Source organism: Triturus cristatus, chromosome 10 (genome assembly GCF_964204655.1).
Source record: "Triturus cristatus chromosome 10, aTriCri1.1, whole genome shotgun sequence".
NCBI classification, from domain to species: domain Eukaryota; kingdom Metazoa; phylum Chordata; class Amphibia; order Caudata; family Salamandridae; genus Triturus; species Triturus cristatus.
This window is the reverse complement of record NC_140593.1, coordinates 1,083,677,335-1,083,696,591: the sequence shown is the minus strand read 5'-3', so window position 1 is coordinate 1,083,696,591 and position 19,257 is coordinate 1,083,677,335. Positions and strand designations below refer to the sequence as shown.

The 19,257-nt window shown below is 44.2% G+C and overlaps 1 protein-coding gene across 1 annotated transcript in view; it reads right to left on the bottom strand.

Moving 5' to 3' along the window:
• Positions 1 to 19,257, bottom strand: part of INTS1 (integrator complex subunit 1) — a 625,364-nt gene that overhangs the window by 256,099 nt on the left and 350,008 nt on the right. The window contains exons 24-25 of the mRNA XM_085629257.1: positions 3,317 to 3,421; positions 2,596 to 2,763 (exon numbers count right to left, since the gene is read on the bottom strand). Coding sequence (XP_085485383.1) covers positions 2,596 to 2,763; positions 3,317 to 3,421 — 273 coding nt within the window. The remainder of the gene's footprint in view (positions 1 to 2,595; positions 2,764 to 3,316; positions 3,422 to 19,257) is intronic.

Sequence of the window (19,257 nt, the reverse complement as noted above, 5' to 3'; positions counted from 1 at the left end):
GTTCGTTTGCTGCCACAAGCCCCTCTCATCACCCCCTTCCGTGAGACCCCAACCAATCTCTGGGCCAAAAGCACCACCACTCTGTCCCACTTCAAAACACCCCAATCCACACCTCCCCTCCTTCCGCAGCCCTGCTCACCTGGCTCTTTGGCCTCTCATCAGTCTGCTCATCTTCCTCCCAGGTGGAATCAAATCTGCAGTGCCAGTGCTTCTCACCCTGCATGCTCTCGGTAGGGAGGGCACACCCGAGCCGGAGAGGTAAGGGCAGATGGGAACTTGGAGGGGGATCGCGGGGGGCCTATATGAGCCAGGGGCGCGAAAAAAAGGCCCCGAACTGCACCGGAGCCCAGACTGATACCGGGGACGAGGAAGCAGCTGTAGGCGGGAGGGGCAGAGGGCGGGCCTGCCTCTCCGTGCATGCTCTCTGTAGGGAGGGCACACCCGAGCCGAGTAGGTAAGGGCAGATGGGAACTTGGAGGGGGATCGCGGGGGCCTACGTGAGCCAGGGGTGCGGAAATAAGACCCCAAACTGCACCGGAGCCCAGACTGACTGGGGAGGGAAGGAAAGCAGAGATGTGGACTCTGGAAACGAAACCGAAACAGCGAGGGGTGGGCCCTCGTGAGGATGCAGAGTGGGGAGGGAGGATACCGGGGATGAGGAAGCAGCTGTAGGTGGGAGGGCTGCCAGCGCATGTCTCATCGATCAGCGGGGAGCTGGCCTGGGGGAGACGTAGAAGCAATCTATTGCATTGTTCGGTTATATAGCGCTTACTAAGTCCTGTAAGTGTTGGGGCCCCCACGCAGTTAGAAAACACGTAACATCGTGGACTGTCACCTTCGGGAGGGGGGCCCTTCGAGGCAGGTGGCGGTTGTTTTGTTGAACACGCGTGACCTGGGGAATTGCTAGCAAGGCAGGGACATTCTTTGTTACCGCCCTGTCTTCTTTTGGGACAGCCCATCCGGACTGGATCCTTTGCTTCACGGCGGCTTGTTTAGATAACAAGCCTACTTTAGATAAGAAATTGCTTCACGACAGCCGTGCAGCAAACGATCCAGTCCGGATGGGCCGTCCCAAAAGGCGAAAGGGCGGTAATAAAGATGCCTAATTTTGAATGGGAGGCCAACGGTTGGCCATAAACGATGACGCCATTCAATGAAAATGAGGGGCGGGGCTTCAAGTCCCCTTCTGAAATCTCCTCTCTCACTTTAGGTCTCGCCGAGCGAGCAGCGCATGCGCTGCAATGCTAGGCAAGACCTAAAAATGGCACCATTACCAAGTCCAGTCACCCATATTCAACTTTCCTAAGCTATGCACTTTGGAAAAGCTGGCGGAAGTAATTCTTGTAATCCATATATACGATGCCGCAGACCAGACTCGCATTGAAGAAATTAAGTAATTCAGGGACAACAATAATCTACAAGTGTGAGGAAAATCAAGTAGGCAAATCAAGTATGGCACCTGCATATAGTACAATAATCTCCCATCCGACTTCCGGCAGCCCTGACTTTCCTTGCAGCAACAGACAGTTTATTCTCTAGGTCAACCTGACCTCAACTTAATATCTATCTTATGAAGTATTCCAATATGGCATTTGTACCTTCTAGAAGTATGCATTCAAATCAGGAAAGAGGGTTGATAAAGATGAAGTACAAAAGATTCAATGTTTCTTAATGGTGCTGAGGTTGTAAACTCCTGATAAGTTCGGAAACCTATCAAGAAATGGCCTTCTTACTATATCTGGTGTATCTAGACAAGAGACATCCCCAATACTTTTTATTTATGATCACTCTTGGTAATTGCTGCATACCAAACACCACCCACACAAATCAGCAGTTTATTCAGTAATTCAGAACTCACATGGAGTAGAGACTTAAATCGATTCACTTTCAAAACAACACAAATCTCTAATCTAAGGGGAACTGCTAGATAAAGGAATTATGCACAACGTGTCACTCTATATTAAAGTCACAATGCACAAGGAAATTCTAAATAACACCACAAGTCTGTGGTATAAGTAGATGGGAGTCTCCACCACTTACAGTGCTGTTTCAATTAAAAGGACATGTAACAAACAGTTGTTTATTGCTTTCCAGTGAGGAAGTACTTAAAGATTCAAGCGATAGCCAGAGAAGTGGTGTTTTGTACAAAATGAAGCTAATCGCAAAAACACATGACTGAAGTTAACAAAAAAATCTTTTGTTTACAGACCCAAGTGAGAAAGCCCGCTTCTCAGCATTCCTGTATTCTTTATATGGTGAAGCCTAGAAACTGACCTTGTCTCCTTAAAGAAAATATTCTTCACAAAGATATTCATGACTGTACCCTTCCCACTAGTGCTAAATTAATCTGTGTGGAGTTGGCTTGTAAAATCTTTAGATTAACCGTGAGATCAAAGATGTAAAAAGCTTTTTGTATTGCATCGTTAGGAGTTAGTTGAACACCAACACAGCCCTTTTTTTTTAACTATTAATGAAACCCAATTAGAGTGAATTGTGCCAAACACATTTCATAGAGAAAAACCCTACAGACTTCTTTTTAAAATAAAAAACAAGAAAGATACCAAGATTCAATGATGTGAGAGCAGTCATACCTACCCAGCTGTAAACATCATCACCCTCTTTACTCTTGCGCATACGTCTCACATATCTTGAGAAGATGGACAATAGAGAGGCCAGCACAGCATCAGATTCGGAACAGTAGGATAACTTGGAGAAGAGGTGATTCATGATAGTTGATCGCTCCACTATTAATCTGGCCACATCCTGTAGTGAGGAAACAAATACAGGTTCTAGTAATAAGGTAGATATGCTCTTCCATCCTTTAAGATTTCAAGTTTGTATGTGGGCCATGTGTGTCTGCTACTGTTTGTGTGAGTGGAAAGAATGGGCTTCATCTAGCAGCTGGAATGAGCACAACACAGAACAATTTAAAGATCATCTGATTGATAATATGCTTTTTCTAGTACACTGTATCCATAACAGAATCAAGTTTACAGGGTTTTCCAAGGATGTTAGAAATACAATTAAAAAAAACAGTCTAGATCATTATTGATATTACTGAAAGGGAAGATCAGACAATGAGCTCTGATGAATTACAGTGATCAATAGGGTCTGTAACAACTTTGTAAATCTTGCAAATCTCCAATCAGTGGATGAATATGTTTCTGGAAGCAACAATATTTAGTGCTGCCTATGGATCTGCAAAGGGATTAAACTATACCATGACACTTGCGGAGCTCTTCGGAAATCAATGCTTGAAATCCTTTGTATACAAAAACAATTGTTGGACAAAATACTCAAGTCATATTTTTCTCACCAGAGTGAGGTCATTATGCTGACCCTGATCTTCAATTGGAGCATGCTGCGAAAGATAGATCAGGTAGGCACTGATGGTTTGAGGATCAGTCTCCATGTGAATGGCCTGTAGTAAAAACATAAAACAAATGAAAAAGCAATCATAACTGAAAGGTGTAGAATTATTTTCAAATATTAATAATTGGTATAGCCACTATTACTAAATAGCATCAGCTCTAAATACCATTGGATTTTTATTTAGTTTTACATAGTGCAAACTGTGCACCACATCACTTAACAGGAGAACCAAACTAGTTTCACATTTTGTTTTTATTCTCGGGTAGAGTAAATGATTTACTCAGAATCACCGGATGTTTTGCCGAGCCAGAGATTGGACCCTGGTTCCTCAGTTCCAAAGTTGGCAGCCGTAGCTTCTATGCCACATCTCCTTGCTATACTTGGATACGATTTATCAGTTTGCTTCCAAACACCTGTTTCCAAGACCATCTCCATTGCCCGACTTATTCCCATTACTCAACATGCACATTAAACTAGTTACTTTCCTGTATTTGTTGGTCTTGCAACGCTTCTAGATTCACATGCTTTGCACAATTCCGCCATCTTGTGGTTGGGTCCAGAAGTGTCTTTGTTTTCTTTAAACTTTGTTAGCTTATGGGTGGAACTCAACATAGGCGAGCCCCTGTTGTTGACCATAATCATAACAAGCATTTGCAATGCAATAGGTCTCGCATTTGCGAGAGTTTAAGCTATTGGCATTGTAAATGCCAATGAATTTTATTTATGTTTTGAAAACCAACACATAAATAAAAGGCACTGCCAGTTACAATGCCAATAGCTCAAAGTCTCGTAAATGCGACACTTACTGTATTGCAAATGCTTGTTTTATATTGCATACACATGCCACATGGTGCAAAAAAAGAAAAGATGTCATGCTGAGACATAAAAATGGTGGCTATATACTTCCAATAAAAATGTTTAATTACAATAAAAATAATTCACCATTGCAAATAATTGTAATAATACAGCACGGGTGCTTCTTAGAGGACAAGTATATTAGGAGCGTGCACTGAAACCATAATTTAGCTTTAAAGCACAGAACAGGAAAAGATGATTCTTAATGATGCACAGAAAAAGAACTATTGGCTTTAAACCTTTCTGAAAATATATGTTTTAACACAAGACTAAAAAATAAAAACGATAAAGAATGGAGGCAGAGCTTCAAGTGGGCCAGGCCCTGAGCACCAGCAGTTGCTTCGGTGAATAAAAAAACATCCTTATACTGCAGCAGTACCACCCTTTACTGCCTTTAATGTAACTTCAAAGACACTGGTTACAGTTCTTTCAAAGTCTCATCTTTTTAGAACAGAAGCATTTTCAAAATGATATACAACAAAGCCATAGTTTTTTTTTTATCTTATGATCCTAACAACCATTGACAAAGCCAATAGTCCTGGCTTGTTGTAGGTGAAATGTTACTTGTTGTATTGTACATGTGGATGCAATGACAGAAGCAGCAAACTACCAGTAGGGTAGCACACTATGCTAAGCACAGATTTTTAGCTACTATGTTTTATGCCACGCTCTAATTACATCGGCCACGCCCCTTTGAGAGACCCCCTAGTTTTTTCATCACACTTAAAGCCCTATATGGAGGGAAGCAGATTAAAATAATTTATTGGCGTATCTATCCTGACCCTAAAGAGTACATCTTTTTATGCAGATGTGCACGTGTTGAGGCAAAACGAATCGCCCACAGTGCAAGTGAGCCAAGGACTTATGTGAGCTGACCATGAATTACCCCATTTTTTTTTTTAAAACATGTTTTTTATTGCAACATTTTCAGCAACATAACCATCGGGGCAACCGGCACCCCCTACAATCTCCGGTCATATTCTTCGGTTTTGCAACGCACACAGCCATTCAGCCCACATCCCGGGGGCCGGGCGGCATAGATGGATAGTTAAGCAATGGAACACAACTATCGCCTCACAGCGGTGCCTGGTGCATGCCCCATGGGAGCCTCTGCTTTTCTGTCCCACCAGCTACATTCTTCACCCAACTCAGTGTAGCATTACCCTCCCACCTCCATGAATTACCCCATGTTGTCTGCTGCGTTGGTAGAAGCAACATTTTATTTGACACTTGAATAGAGCAATGAATAAAGAGGGCTGTTCCAAAGCCACTCTATATGTCTGCTAGTATTTTTTTATTCATTCATTTTTTATTTAATTATACAAAGCTTAGTGGAAATGAATATTGCTCCATTAATGGGTAAAATAGGAAAAGATCTGGACAGACTGGAGAACTTGCACCTGAGCTTAGTGGGGAGGACAAATATAATCAAAATGCTAATTCTCCCTAAATTCTTATATTTATTTAGGGCAATCCCCCTATTGTTTGATGCTAAGTGGTTTAAAAAGATAGAACATATGCTTAATAGATTTATTTGGGGGAAAGGGAAGACAAGAAGGGCACTTAGATTTATGACATTGCCAAAGGAAAGGGGAGGGTGGGCAGTGCCCGACTTGAAATTGTATTATTGGGCCGCAACGTTCCAAAACATGTTAGGGCTGGTGGGGGGTGCTGAGGCTGAAGGGGGTAGCGATCTAGGTACGGTTGCAATATATGGTTTGGTTTTGGGCATGGAGGCTGAAAATGTGTTATTAAAATTCACGGAGCCCAGCTACTATAAGCGCACAAAATTTAAGACTCTCATGGCAGCATTTGCAGTCTGGAAAGCATTTCGGAAAAGGGCAGGCTTGGGAAGGTTCAACCGCTATACTAGACTCAATGATAATCCTAATTTTCCTGAAGAGATCTTCGCGGACTCAGTGTTTACAGAGTGGGTAGCTAAGGGGGTGAGAAGCATAGGGGACGTTATGGGGGACTCAGGTATTTGTCAATACTTCGAAATCCAGAATAGGTACAATTTGCAAAATAATCATTTTTTTAAGTTTTTGCAAATTAGGAGCTTTTTGATGAATAAAATAGGTGGATCTTCGGGGTTTGATAAGAATTCGGTAATGGAACTGATTCGGATAGGGAAAGATTGTTCGATTAAACGATTTTATTACGAATTAATGAAGGGAAAGCAGGATGATTTAGTAAAGTGGAGTGACAAGTGGAAGGATAGTCTGAGTGTTAGTCAGGGTTGTTTTGAATCTTCCCTGGAAGAGGGGCACAGACTCCTATGCTCTGCATCTTTGCAGGCACAGCACTATAAAACGTTATACCGTTTGTACTATACCCCATTCAAAATAGCCCAATGGGGAGGAACTCTAGGAACAAAATGTTTTAGATGTGGAAGCGATGTAGCAGACTTAGAGCATGTGTTTGCTACGTGCCCGCACCTAGATATGCTGAAGAAAGACGCTGGGAACTTCATAAGGACTGTTTTAGGAATAAATGCCTTTTCGTTAACTCCCCCAATTATTTTGTTAGGCATAAATGAGGAGGAAGGAGGGATGCAGTCAGGGGGAGAGTTCTTGTTTGTAGCGGTTGCAGTTTTTAGATTGTGCTTAGCCACTGCTTGGCTTAGTCCTTCACCGCCCACATATCATCAGTGGCTTGCTAAATTACTCTATGTGTATCACCTTGAGAAAGAGATATATGCTAGGAAAGGCAAAAAAGGGAGGAAATTGGGCAGGATAATCTGGGATCCTATCACTAGATGGAAAGAAGGGAACTTCTAATTTAGCTTAATGAATTAAATAGGCCTGCTAATTTTTTACGCTTTGCTTTCCTTGTTGCCTAGAAGCTGTACAGTTTGTATCTCGTTAGAGCGGGGGATAGTAGGTATTGCAATCAATTAATGTATCTCTCTCTTGTCCTATTTGTACTCATTGTTTACTGGATGTCTCTCTGCCGTTATTTTTCTCCTTCTCTGTTTTTCTTTTGTAACAACGCACTGTGCCCTGTATTTAAAATGTTAAAATATCTAATAAAAAGATTTAAAAAAAAAAAATAATTATACAAAGCTGGCTATCTCTGGGCTAGGACGAAAAAGGTTACGTATGAATCACGAAACCTAAGAAATACAGCAAGGGGCATCCTGGTTAAATCAATTGAAGAGAAATGACACACCAACACACACGTCTGTCAAAACAAAGGGCGTATATTTCTGTTTCTCTACAACTGCAAGTTATTCATAAGCTGCCAAGCACCAGTTGTCTCCAGATTTTGCCGCTTCAGCATCCTCAGAATCTCCCCATGACCCTCCAACCTCAACACCGCACCCTCCCACCCCAGTCGCCACTGCCAAACACATGACGGGAACGATTGGGCTGTATGCCTTTCAATAATTAAGACTTGTCTCAAATGAGCAATACAATCTCCCGTTCTGTGAACGGAAAGTTGATGGGCCAGCTTGAAAATATATTTATTACATGGATCTGCCTTCCTTCACCACCTTTAAATTCCAGAAAAAGTGAATTTGGAAAAAATAAAGAATACAAATAGTAAGTGTGTAGTGAAGGGGTCTGCCTGTTCCACACAAATTCCTTTGTCAGATACAAATGTCTTGTTTGGCTGTTCTGAGAATTAGGTAACAGAAAAAACACTAGGATGAGATTCACTTAAAACGAGGAGTGCAGCAGAGTAGTCAACCAAAAGGTTCCTCCAACCACTATCAAAACTAAATTGTGTAAATAAAAATTCATTTACAACTACCAAAACTAACACAAAAGAAATTAAATTAGCAAATACTGTACTGCACTGAAAATTGGGACAATCATATGGGAGACAACTTAAATACAGTTTTAAATTATCTGCAGCTACAATGCCGATCCGAGAGTTAGAGCTGCCCAGGGTAGTAAAAACTGGAGCAAGCGAGGAGGTGCGGCGGAAAGCTCTTTCCGTTCAAACAGTTCATTTGGGATCGGTACAGAGGGGACTTTCTTACTAATGTAATGCACTCTGTTCCAGACTTGTGAAAACAATGCAAAAGAACATTTGAGCAAGCATGGGAGGTAATGCATGCCTGATCATAAACATCACGGGAACGTGTTAGAGGCGATAAAAGACTGGAGGGGATGGGGGATATCGATAGAGGGGCTACAACTAATTTGCTGTAAATGTGGAAGACTCCTACAAATCTAAGCTCCTTAACTGCCAAAGACTGTGATTCCAGATAAACTATCTGCCAAAACTGCACACACTTCCAAGTTGGCCAATCACCAGCATAGCGAGCTATATACACAGAGCATTTTTGCATTCCAGTGACGTACATTTGGCACGAGTCATACGTGTACTGCACAATTATTGCCTTCAGAGGGCTCTCTACGGTCTCTGAAGTCTCCACGACTGCCTACCTGTCTTCCACGATGCACGACTAAGAGGTCAGGCTCTGCATGTAAAGCTGTGACAGTCTGTGCCAAAGCCGGCTGAAAAAAAATAGTGCTGACCGGCTTATGAAGGAGAGCTCGTAATGCCGCAAGTAAAAGATCCAGTCGTTATGGGCGTGCCCAAAGGGAGACAGGGCGGCAACAAGGAGGGACTAACAAGCCTCATTATCAACCAGAAGCCAGCATTTACCAAGAACAATGACACCAGCCAATCGAAAATATGGGCGGATGCTTCCACAGCACTTCTACGGCATACCCTACTACAGCATGCCTCGCAGAGCGAGCAGCACATGCGCTGCAACGCTAGGCTTGACCTAAAAATGTGCATGCCCATCATGTTAGATTCTTCTATTTTTTTTGTTTTACCTTCCACTAACCTCCTGCAACGAGGAGCTGGGAGGGTTGCATGTGAATCTAAAGAGCTTCAAGCTACAAAACCATAATTACAGGTAAGCAACTGTTTTCTTTTACAGCATGAACTCTCTTCTAGATTCACATGCTTTGCAGATTATATAGCGGTATTACCTGCATTATGGCAGTGGAAAGAAGCAAAAATATTTTTAAAGTACAGCTTGTCTCACCTTCAACCCCTTAGCATGATTGTAAGTCAATGCAGTACTATTTTGTGAAAATATGCCCGAGGCCCATTGGGCTGCTTTGCATATTTCTTAAATTCAGATGTTGGCCAAAAATGCCACAGTAGCCCCATTTTTCCCAGCAGTGTGTGCTCTTGACTTAGCGGCCAAAGGTGTACTTGCTAGTATGTAGTGTAGGAAGGTGGATATCTGACTATGGTAACCCCCAACTTTTTGCCTCGTGTCTAGCTGGTTTTTCGACTTAGTTGGCCTGAGATCCTGCCATTCAGGGTCTCAGGCTGTCTGCTCTCTCTTTAAAATGGACTCCATGTACCCTAGGTACATACCCAATTGGTAGGGATCACCTTATTGGACCCTGTACAGTGTACCCTAGGTACCCTGGGCATAGGTGTACCCTAGGCCTCACAGGGGCTGCAGCATGTATTATGCCACCCCTGGTCTGGCCTTCCAATCAGACACAACTGGCTGATCACTCAGCTGGGGCAAGGTCGTGTAATCACTCCTTGCTTAGATATAGTATACCTATATCTACCCTTAAAATAGACACATGTGTACCTGTGAGCCACTCCTATGGCAGGCCTTAACAATCCTGGAGGCAGAGTGCTTGGTAACATGTGAGATGGTACTCTAGCATGAGCTGAGCCTGTCTGCAGCTTTCGGAACCATGTCCTTATAGCTGTTCTATGATATAGCCTACCATATACTCTTAAAGTGCCTTATAATCTTAAACGGTTATGGTAACTATGGTTTGGCTTTATCAAAACATGTTGTGTAAGGTGTATAACACTTTGGAATAATACCCCCATACCATTTCTGGTGATGAGGATATTATTCCTCCCTTCTAGAGGGAGAGACATGTTAACATCCTACTTTGCTGTTTAACTCTGACCAAAGCCTCAGCATCACAAAATTGATGCTGCTGCCACAGACACGAGTCTGACCTCCTGCAGCTGGGAGCCCTCCCAGCCAGGGAGGCCTGCACAATAGGTTTCCTGCTTGGGGAGGTGCTAGCACCTCCCCAGACAGACTTTAGTGTATTGGGGCAGGGAGGGCTGAAAGGAATGAGACATGCCTGGGGCACACAAGGTGCTCCATGCATAGTCCAGTTCAAACCGGTGCTGGGGCACTCCAGCCCCAGCTCTGGCGCGAAACTGGACAAAGGAAAGGGGGTGTAGCCACTCCCCTTCCTGGTCCCACCCATAGGAGGGACCTTGCAGGTAGCCCAGCCCACTAGCCCAGTATATCAGTAGGTAGCTGAGCCCTGCTAAATTAGATTAACCTGAATCTGCAACTTGAATAGAAACTCTGGACCTTCGACATTCGACCTCAGGAAGAAGACTGAAGAAATCTCCCTTGTGGCCAAGGAGTGACCACCCTGGGCAACCAGGCACCATCCAATGACCGCTGCTTTGCTTTGCGACTGATCCTACGAGGGACGACTGCAGAGACTGACCAGCGCCGAGACTTCCAGACACCTCTGACCCAGATCCACATCTCCAGCGAAGCTGAGACCCGTGGAGGCGACGTGGGACCGGCGACTTGGGAAAAGTGGCTAGTACCTGACTAGCGCGACTTCCGAGGTTCCCTCGAGGCTGTGCTTGGGGAATTGAGAAGCCCCCATCCCGTGCACCATCTGCAAAGAAGACCAGCTCCCCACACTTCACGTGTTCTGCGTGGGGCCCTTCTGCACCTGAGTTGCTCGACGTGTTGTCCGGTTGCTGGCCCGTTGGCTAGTGACTTCTGCGACGACGAACCTTTGTTTCCAACTTGCTGGTCCGGCTCCTCCAGACTGGCACCCACTCCTCTGTAAAAGAGAAGCACCCCAGACCTTCCTGGTCTGCACCAGAAGCAAGTCCTCCATCCTGCGTGGGTTCCGCTTGCCAAGGCTTGTCGGGTCCTGACTCGACTTCGACGCCGCCGACAGCAAGAGCCTTCGTGGGACAGCTCACCTCCTGGTCCTGGTCGTCCTCGACGCCTCCTGGTACCCGTGACTGCTGCGACAAGCTTCACCTCTTCACCTGCATCTTCACGACATCGCCTGGTTCCTTTCTGGTTCCTTCCCGGCTCCTGGCTGGTGACCTAGACTCTGTCCCTTCTGCCTGCAGGTTCCTTCCTTCTTGATCCCCTCCTTGGGATCCACCGGACACTCTTCACTGACTGCCTGTCAGCAACTTTCCTTCAGGCATCCATAGGAGTCGACGACGAAACCCGACGCAAGTTGTCACCTATGCACCTGCAGCCCGTGGGCTAGGTAACTTGAGCATTTCGGTGCTCACTAGGGTATTGACTATGCAAGGGTCTAGTTTCCGAGTCTCGACTTCCTAGCTATACCAGAAGTGTCCTAAAACTGCTAATTTCTAATAACTTGCATTTCTATCGACTTTTACACATTACGCGTGAGTGTTTTCACTCTGCACCTGAATCCCGTGGGCCTCCCACTTCCTAACCTTTGGTAGTATAGTGTAGCCCCACCGATTCCCTAGGCCTAGGCCTATCCTGTATCCGTGACAGTGGTCCTTATACCACTTACTTAGTATATGGTTTGCGTGGCTCCTAGGGCCTAACTGTATTACTTACCTGTGTGACTTAATGTATGCTTAAATAAGACTGTGTTGTACTTACCTCGAATCTCATAAAGAGTGCTGAGGGTTTGACTAGAATAAATAAACTTTATTTTATATATATATCTGTTGTGGTGTCCTTTCATTTGGTATTCAAGGGATTATATATGGTATCACAGCTGGCTTCACATGCCATTCAGAGTTTAGCCTAAGACTGATCTTGTCCATGCTACCACTAGGAAAGCTGGTCTATAAGGTTGACTTTACAACCAATCACCATAAGGGTCGTTTGGACTGATACAAGGTGTACGCTAGAATTAGTGACATCATATATCAGGCCAACTTCTCACATGAAGCACATCTGAATAGTCTCTACAGTCCATCAAGCAATAGTGTTCTTAGGTACAGATGTACATAAACCAGAGGTCTTCAAACTTGGGGGCAGCCCCACTGGGGGGCCTTAACTGATCTCAAGGGACGTGCCAGGCACTGGTCAAGAGAAGCGTCATGCTGATAACAGTGATTTGCTTTTAGTGTTAAAAGAAAGTAACAGTCAACTGCTCTGTTACAGGCGATCACTAAAAATGTTTGTCATTTATATCCTGGATGGGAGTAGGTGTCAAGGTGGAGGGCTCAAACTTATTGTTTTTATACTTTAGAAAAGTCCTGGCAGACCAGAATCGTTTACAATCAAGTATTGTATTGCATTTTTAAACAGGATGTTTGAACGTAACTGCAATTTTTTAATTTATTTTAGACATATTTAAACATTGGCAATTTTATGGAAAAAATTATGTGAAAAAATATGTTTATTCTGGGGGCCAAATGAATTTCCTTTTTTAATTGGGGGGGCTGGGGATTGGAAGCAAAGCCAGGATATTGATAGTCTGGCTTATGTGAAAAGGTGAGATGACTTTGGTAAGATTTTTGGGTGTGTCCTCATTTTTACCTTATCCTTTGTATGGAAATATAATATATATACATATATATATATATATATATATACATTGTCATATGTACCTCTTCCACATAAAGCACAGCATTTTCTAGTGGTTGGTCTCCGTGCTTCCTTCAAGATAGATAATGTAGCCTTCTGTAGATTTAGGTGCTCATATTTGGTTATTTAAGGAACCATACTGTCAAGTGCATTAACCTAGAACTTGGGGGAAACAACTTCCCTTTTGCATGGTTAGAGTGTTCCTGTGCAGGGGAATTTTGAATTACTGGTATTTAGACAATTGGAGTAGGAGTGAGAATCATACCTGCTGAGGACACTTTGGAGCAATGAAGACCATTGTCATGTTGCAGATTCAGAATTTTCTAGAACACTTGGATTCAGTGGTATGGGAGGAAAAGTGTATGCAATATACCATACCAGACTGCGCACTTACTAGCGACAGGAGTTTGAAGTGCTTGGAGCAAAGTACAGGCATTTTGTATTTTATGTTGTTTTGATAAAGTAAACATTGGTTTTTACCACAGGTGGAATGGTGTCTACCATAGATTGCTTTACCTCCCAGTCGTGCATGTAACTTTTGTCTGCTTAGTCCATTGGCTTTTATGTTTTTCATTCCTAGGACATGATTTTCTACTGTAGGAAGCGGTCTCTTTATATAGTGTACCAAAATGAGATAGACAGGTCTAGCTATCTCTTATTAGTGTACCGGGGCTTGCTTTAACAATCTCGAAGTGCTCTGTTAGTGGTACTGTGGTTGAGCAGCCTTAGGCTTATCACAGGGGAGTGCTGGGCATTTGTAGCACACTTAGCCAATAAATGAGACACAAACTAAATAAGAATATCCAATACCAATTCAGAAAAATAAAAAACATTTATATTAATTTAGACACCAGCATCTATGAGTTAAGGTAAGTACTTAGCAGTTTAGTGATTTTCAGGAATACAGAAAATACAGCTGTCAGATTTGAGGCATGAGTCTCATACACGGTAATGTTATCCTCTGGGAGAATCATACACTGCACAGGGGTACTTGCAATCGAGTTACAGGGTTGTGCTTCTGGACTTAAGGTAAGTAGGGGCCGAGGTCCCTAGACTCATCAGCAGTTTTGGTTTACCTCCCCAGGTGTGTCCAGGTGCAGAGGTGCTGGTCGCAAGGGTCGGCTCGAACACTACAGCTAGTCTATGGAGAAAATTTATAACAGAAAAATGGTGCATGTGGGGAAAAGTCAGTCGGAGCCCACAGAGGGGCTTGGTCCTTGAGGATCTCTGAGGCAAGGATGCATCATCAGTAGGCTCGGACTTGGGCTTTGGGGCTCCAGTGCAGAGGTTTTTTGTCCAGCGGGTCGCTTGCGTCGGAGGCTCTCGCTTGTTAGGTCGACTTGGAGATGGGAAGAAAACAGGACAGCAGGGCCACTCTTGATGATGGCTGCCTCGGTGCTGACGTCCCTTGTTGGTACGTTGGTCTTGGCAGTTTTGTTGTCCGGGCTGGACACTGAACAAGCATTGGCTGCTGCTAGGGATGAAGTACCCCAGGTATTGGTGGTGGGTGGCTCCTGGGGGTCCTGGAGCCTCCAAACTTGGAAGGGAGATGGATCGGAACTCCTGGAGCACACATGACCTCCTACTGGGCGGCAGCTGTGTCGGTGGACCTGGTGTTCAGCAGATCGGTGAACCGGACGTTGCAGGCACTGCCTGCAGGCAAGTGGCTCCTCCAGTTCAAGAGAGATGCTGGTTAGTTTGCTAAGTGCTGGCAACCCTCTGAGGCTTTTGGAGGATGTACAGCTACAGGACGAGTCGGGTCTTTGCAATTTCTGAGACAGGAGCAGGAAGGCAGGGTTTGCTGCCACGTCCACAGCTAGACTTCTGTTCTTGCATTCGTCGGCCCTTCTTTGTCCTTCTTCTTTAGTCACGCGAACCTGAGATCCTGACATTAGGGGGCCGCTTAAATACTAAATTTACGGTGTGTTAAGTGGGGTGAAGTGTAGTAGTCAATCAGCTATTTACTCTTGGGGTCACTACACCCCCTATACGACCACTTCTTGTGGGGAGTGGGCATAACCCTGTCCAAGAGTTCCTAATTCCACCAAAAACAAGATGGTGGTCTTCTTTTGTGGAGCACATCAGGTCAGGTAGCCCCCCTTAGGGATGTGACTAGCCTGGTGGTGCAACAGGCTTACTGCACACCTAATTTGCCGCTTGTTCGGGTGCCAAATGGGCCTCAGGGCAGCAGATGGCATCTACCAGGTCTGGGGGAGCTGGGGTCTCATATTAAAGGCGGCAGGGGCTTTGATGCCCCTGGCCTTGATATGCTAAATCATAAGACATTTAAGGAGAAAATCTGAACACCTTCCACCAGAGCAGGCATTGTTTCTGGCCTCAGCGGGCGTGGGCTCTCACCTACAGGGGATCAGAAAATCCTCTATGGTGGCAGGCTGGGCAATGCCAGTCAGCCAACACACTAGAGGACTAGTAGGTTTCAGGGAACGCCACCCCTGACGCCTTTCTGGGAGCATGCCATCATAATACAATACTGGGATCAGTATGGATTAAGACACCTTAGGTTTCAGTGAAGCCATCATGTATCTGGGTAACTCGTAATGACCAGTGTAGAGTACATGTACTCAAGATGGCTTCCCTGTTCACTTGCAATGTCTAGGAATGAAAATATACATCACAGGGCATATCTGTTCATGCAGATATGCACTCAAATGTAATATAAGGCACCCTGCCTTAGGGCTGTAAGGCCTGCAGTAGGGGTGATTTACATATATTCCATGCAGTGTCTGTGGGCATAGCATACAGGGTGTGTGAGACATTGTGTTTTCCAAATGGTTTGCACCATTTTACGTATTCTGTAATGGCATTCTGCATGTAATTTGTGTGTGGGTCCATTAAGGTGGCATAAGGCATAGTGCAGCCCTTAGGGAGCCCCTTTAGTACACATGCCTTAGGTACCAGGGGTACCATTTACTAAGGACTTACAAGGGTGCTAAAGTCCTTGCCAATTGGATTACAACTTGGTTTAGGAGAAAGAGCACTGTCACGGAAAAACTAGCATCCAGTAGTAAACAATCATTGGCAACGCAAACAGGTCTGGGTGATGTGAGAGCTATTGGCTTTGTCTATGTCTTTAAATCAAGAACACGCCTGGAGCTGGGCCGGGGTTTTCCGTGGCTGTGGACACGGAGGAGAAGGCATGCTAATGGCAAACAGCTTGAATAACAATGAGCTCTTTGCGGGATGGGGAGAAAACAAATTAAGCCAGGCTCGCTAATAAATGTTAATACCGCAACAAATACTTATGGTGGATGTCCAGGGTATTATTTTTTAACAGCTCTGCTTTTTCTTGGCTTTTAATAAGAATGTGCTGCAATTGGCTTTGTGAAACGTTTCTTTGGGTGCTTTTCTCACTTCACTTCTCGCAGGGAGGCTCTGAGGACACCCATTAGAATAAGTTTATGGCTTGTCATTGTTTCATCAACTGGGTGTCCGTATCACAACTACATTCATTTTTTGTGCAGATTTAAATAGCACCAACTCAATCCGAAAGTATTGTCATGAAGTCATTACAAGATTAAGTAATTTGCTCAGAACCACAGGATAATGCGCTGAAGCTGAGACAAGTTTAGTGACAGATTAGTGCCTCCAATATGAATATTTTTAACCCTCTCATCATCTCTGGAAGTTCTGACCTTTTACTTCTGAAGCGTCAAGGAGGCTTAACAGTCCAAGGAAGAACTGAAGATGGTGAAAGATGCTTCATCTTAGCGGAATACCTGCAGTTGATAATACTTTAGAAATAGAGTGAGAGCAAAGAAACACTGCAACAGATTATTAAATTCTGCTGCAAACCCCAAAGGAGCCCTTAACCTGAAGCTTTGGCGGGCAAATATAGAATGAAGCCTGTCTCTGAGCGTCCAGAGGCCCAGAAGCAAACCGGGAGCTACAACACATGCACAAGACCACAATACTATATAGTGTCCCAGTGCGCATACAATAAAGGCAGGATTCCAAGTGGCAGACCAGGTCTGAATACCGACCGGCCAAAAAAGAAATGCGGTAAGACTGAACCGACATGTATTAAAACATGCATACATCTATGCACACACAAAGACACTTGCTGCAGCCCGCGACCAAACGCTGACAGGCCAACAAGCAGTATAAACGAGCAGCAGTGGTGCGACTCACCCTGTATGAAAGGCGCTTACTGCTGTCATACAGATTTCTTCCTTTCTCCAAATTCCCTTAAAGCGGTGCCCCTTCGTTTGCAGAATATGAGCGAGTGAAAACACGAGAGGGGACAGGGTACGCATTATATCTGCCATTAAATAAAACAACTGGAATTAAAGAAACCTTTTCTTCACTGTTTATCAGCTGTGTGACCTTTAGGAAGGAGTGTTGCAAGATTGAGTGAGCTTCCTGTACCGGATACCTGTATGTTGTATCAGACGTTCTTGCTGCTGTTAAGCAGCAGTTCTATATCGATACTGTGTGTCTGTTCTCGTAGTCTGTGAATTACTAGTATGGCGCTCCTCACCAAGCAGTGAACTGGGAGGGGGTTAGGGGACCTCGATCTTTGAAAGCACAGCAAATGTGACAAGGCTATTTGCATAAACGGAACTCAGAGCAACTGAAAATACAAGGCTCGTGTTAGGTGCTCAAAACAAAAAAAAATACTTCCGAACACATTTGCTAAAATGGGAGCTGGGGATTGATAGTAGTAATTGGTCCCTACTCACGGGGAGCGCTAAACACAGGAAGCCTTGTATGCCATGGCATGTATGCCATGGACAAATGGGAGAAAGAATATAAGAGTGACGATGGAGCCAGCAAATGGGAAGCATATTGGCTGGCTGAAGCCCACAAAGTATATGCATGTCTCTTCGAGACCGTGCATGAACTATCTATAGCCGAGACCCTAAAAATGGGGGCAAAGTGGAGGCGGGGGACAACCAAAACAAAATGCCAGTTTCCAAAAGCTACTAATAAAATGGCCCTTGAAATGGCCCATTTTCAAATTTCGTGAGCCAATTGTGATAGTGGGTATGGTACCATCCCCAATGATTTTAGATGTAAAACATTGGAATTGTGCTGTCTGTTAGTATTTGTACTGTTTTCACTCGCACCTGGCTCTGGTAGGCCTTCAATGCGAGTAAGATGGTCTTCAATTGTAGAAAGTTGATGTGCCAGGTCATATCTTGTTCTGACCACAACCGCCTTACCTTTAGCATGTCCATGTATGCACCACCCACCTTCTAGTGAAGTGCCCATGGTGGTGATGGCTTGTGGCACTGGTGCCTTGAAGGGCCTCCCTTTGAGCATATTCACTACTTTCCACCACAAGTCTCTTTCTGACCTTGTATTTTACAACCACTAGACCCTACCAAGTGCCTGTTCCATGAGAATGCTGATTGTTCAACCACTCCTGTACTGGTCTCATGTATACTCTCATGTTTGGATGCATGTGGATGCACAAAGCCATCATCTCTAAGAGTTTTATTACTGTCCTCAGTCTCAGAGAATGTGACATCTGGTAGAGGAGCATTTGAGCTAGGATGGCCTCCGCCCTCCGTGTGGTTGGATACGACATTGCCAACTGGGTGTTGAGTTCTTCCCCCAGGAAAGTTTTCCTTGTTTCTAGGGTGGAAGATGATTTCCCCCAGTTTACTGTGAACCCTAGTATGTGTACTAGTGATGCTATCTTTGTCATGTTGTAAGGTGCTTGCTTTCGCTAGTCACTCGTCCAGGTAGTGGTCCAGGTGGGGGTAAACATGTATAGCCTGTCTTCTGAGGTGTGCCTCTACCACCAACAGCGTGATGGTAAAGATGCTTGTTAGCAGTCTTTATCCCAAATGGTAGGACTTTGAACTGGTAATGTTCCCCCTCCGTCACGAACCTTAAGTACTGCTTGTGTGCTGTGTAAATGGGGAAGTGGAAGAAAGTGTCTTTGAGATCTACAGATGCTAAGAAGTCCCTCTTATCTAGCAAAGGTATAATATTTTGCAACGTCATTTGAATTTTTTGGCCTTTATGTATGTTTACAAAGCGCATATCTAGAATAGGCTGTATGGTCAATGTAGGAAGCTGGTTTTTATGTAGTTTACCAAAATGAGGTATACTATGTAGAAGTCGGCCCTTACTGGCTCACAGGCCTTAAATTAATAATCCCAAATGCTGGTTTACAGGGCTTAAATTAATAATCCCAAATGCTCTCTTTTGTGGTAGTGTGAGCGAGCAGTTTAGGCTTATCAGAGAGTACTGTGAAGCATCTGTTGTACACACAGTCAATAAATGAGACACACACTCAAGAAGAAAATCAAGACCGATTTATAAAAATAAACAAGATTTTTATATAATTCCAGACACCAAGATCTTCAGAATTAGTTAAGTACTTTTCAAGTTATCAATTTTTACAGTCAATCAAAAAATTTCCACAAATGCGCTTATATGCGGTAATGCTTTACTATGGAGAAAGCAACATATAC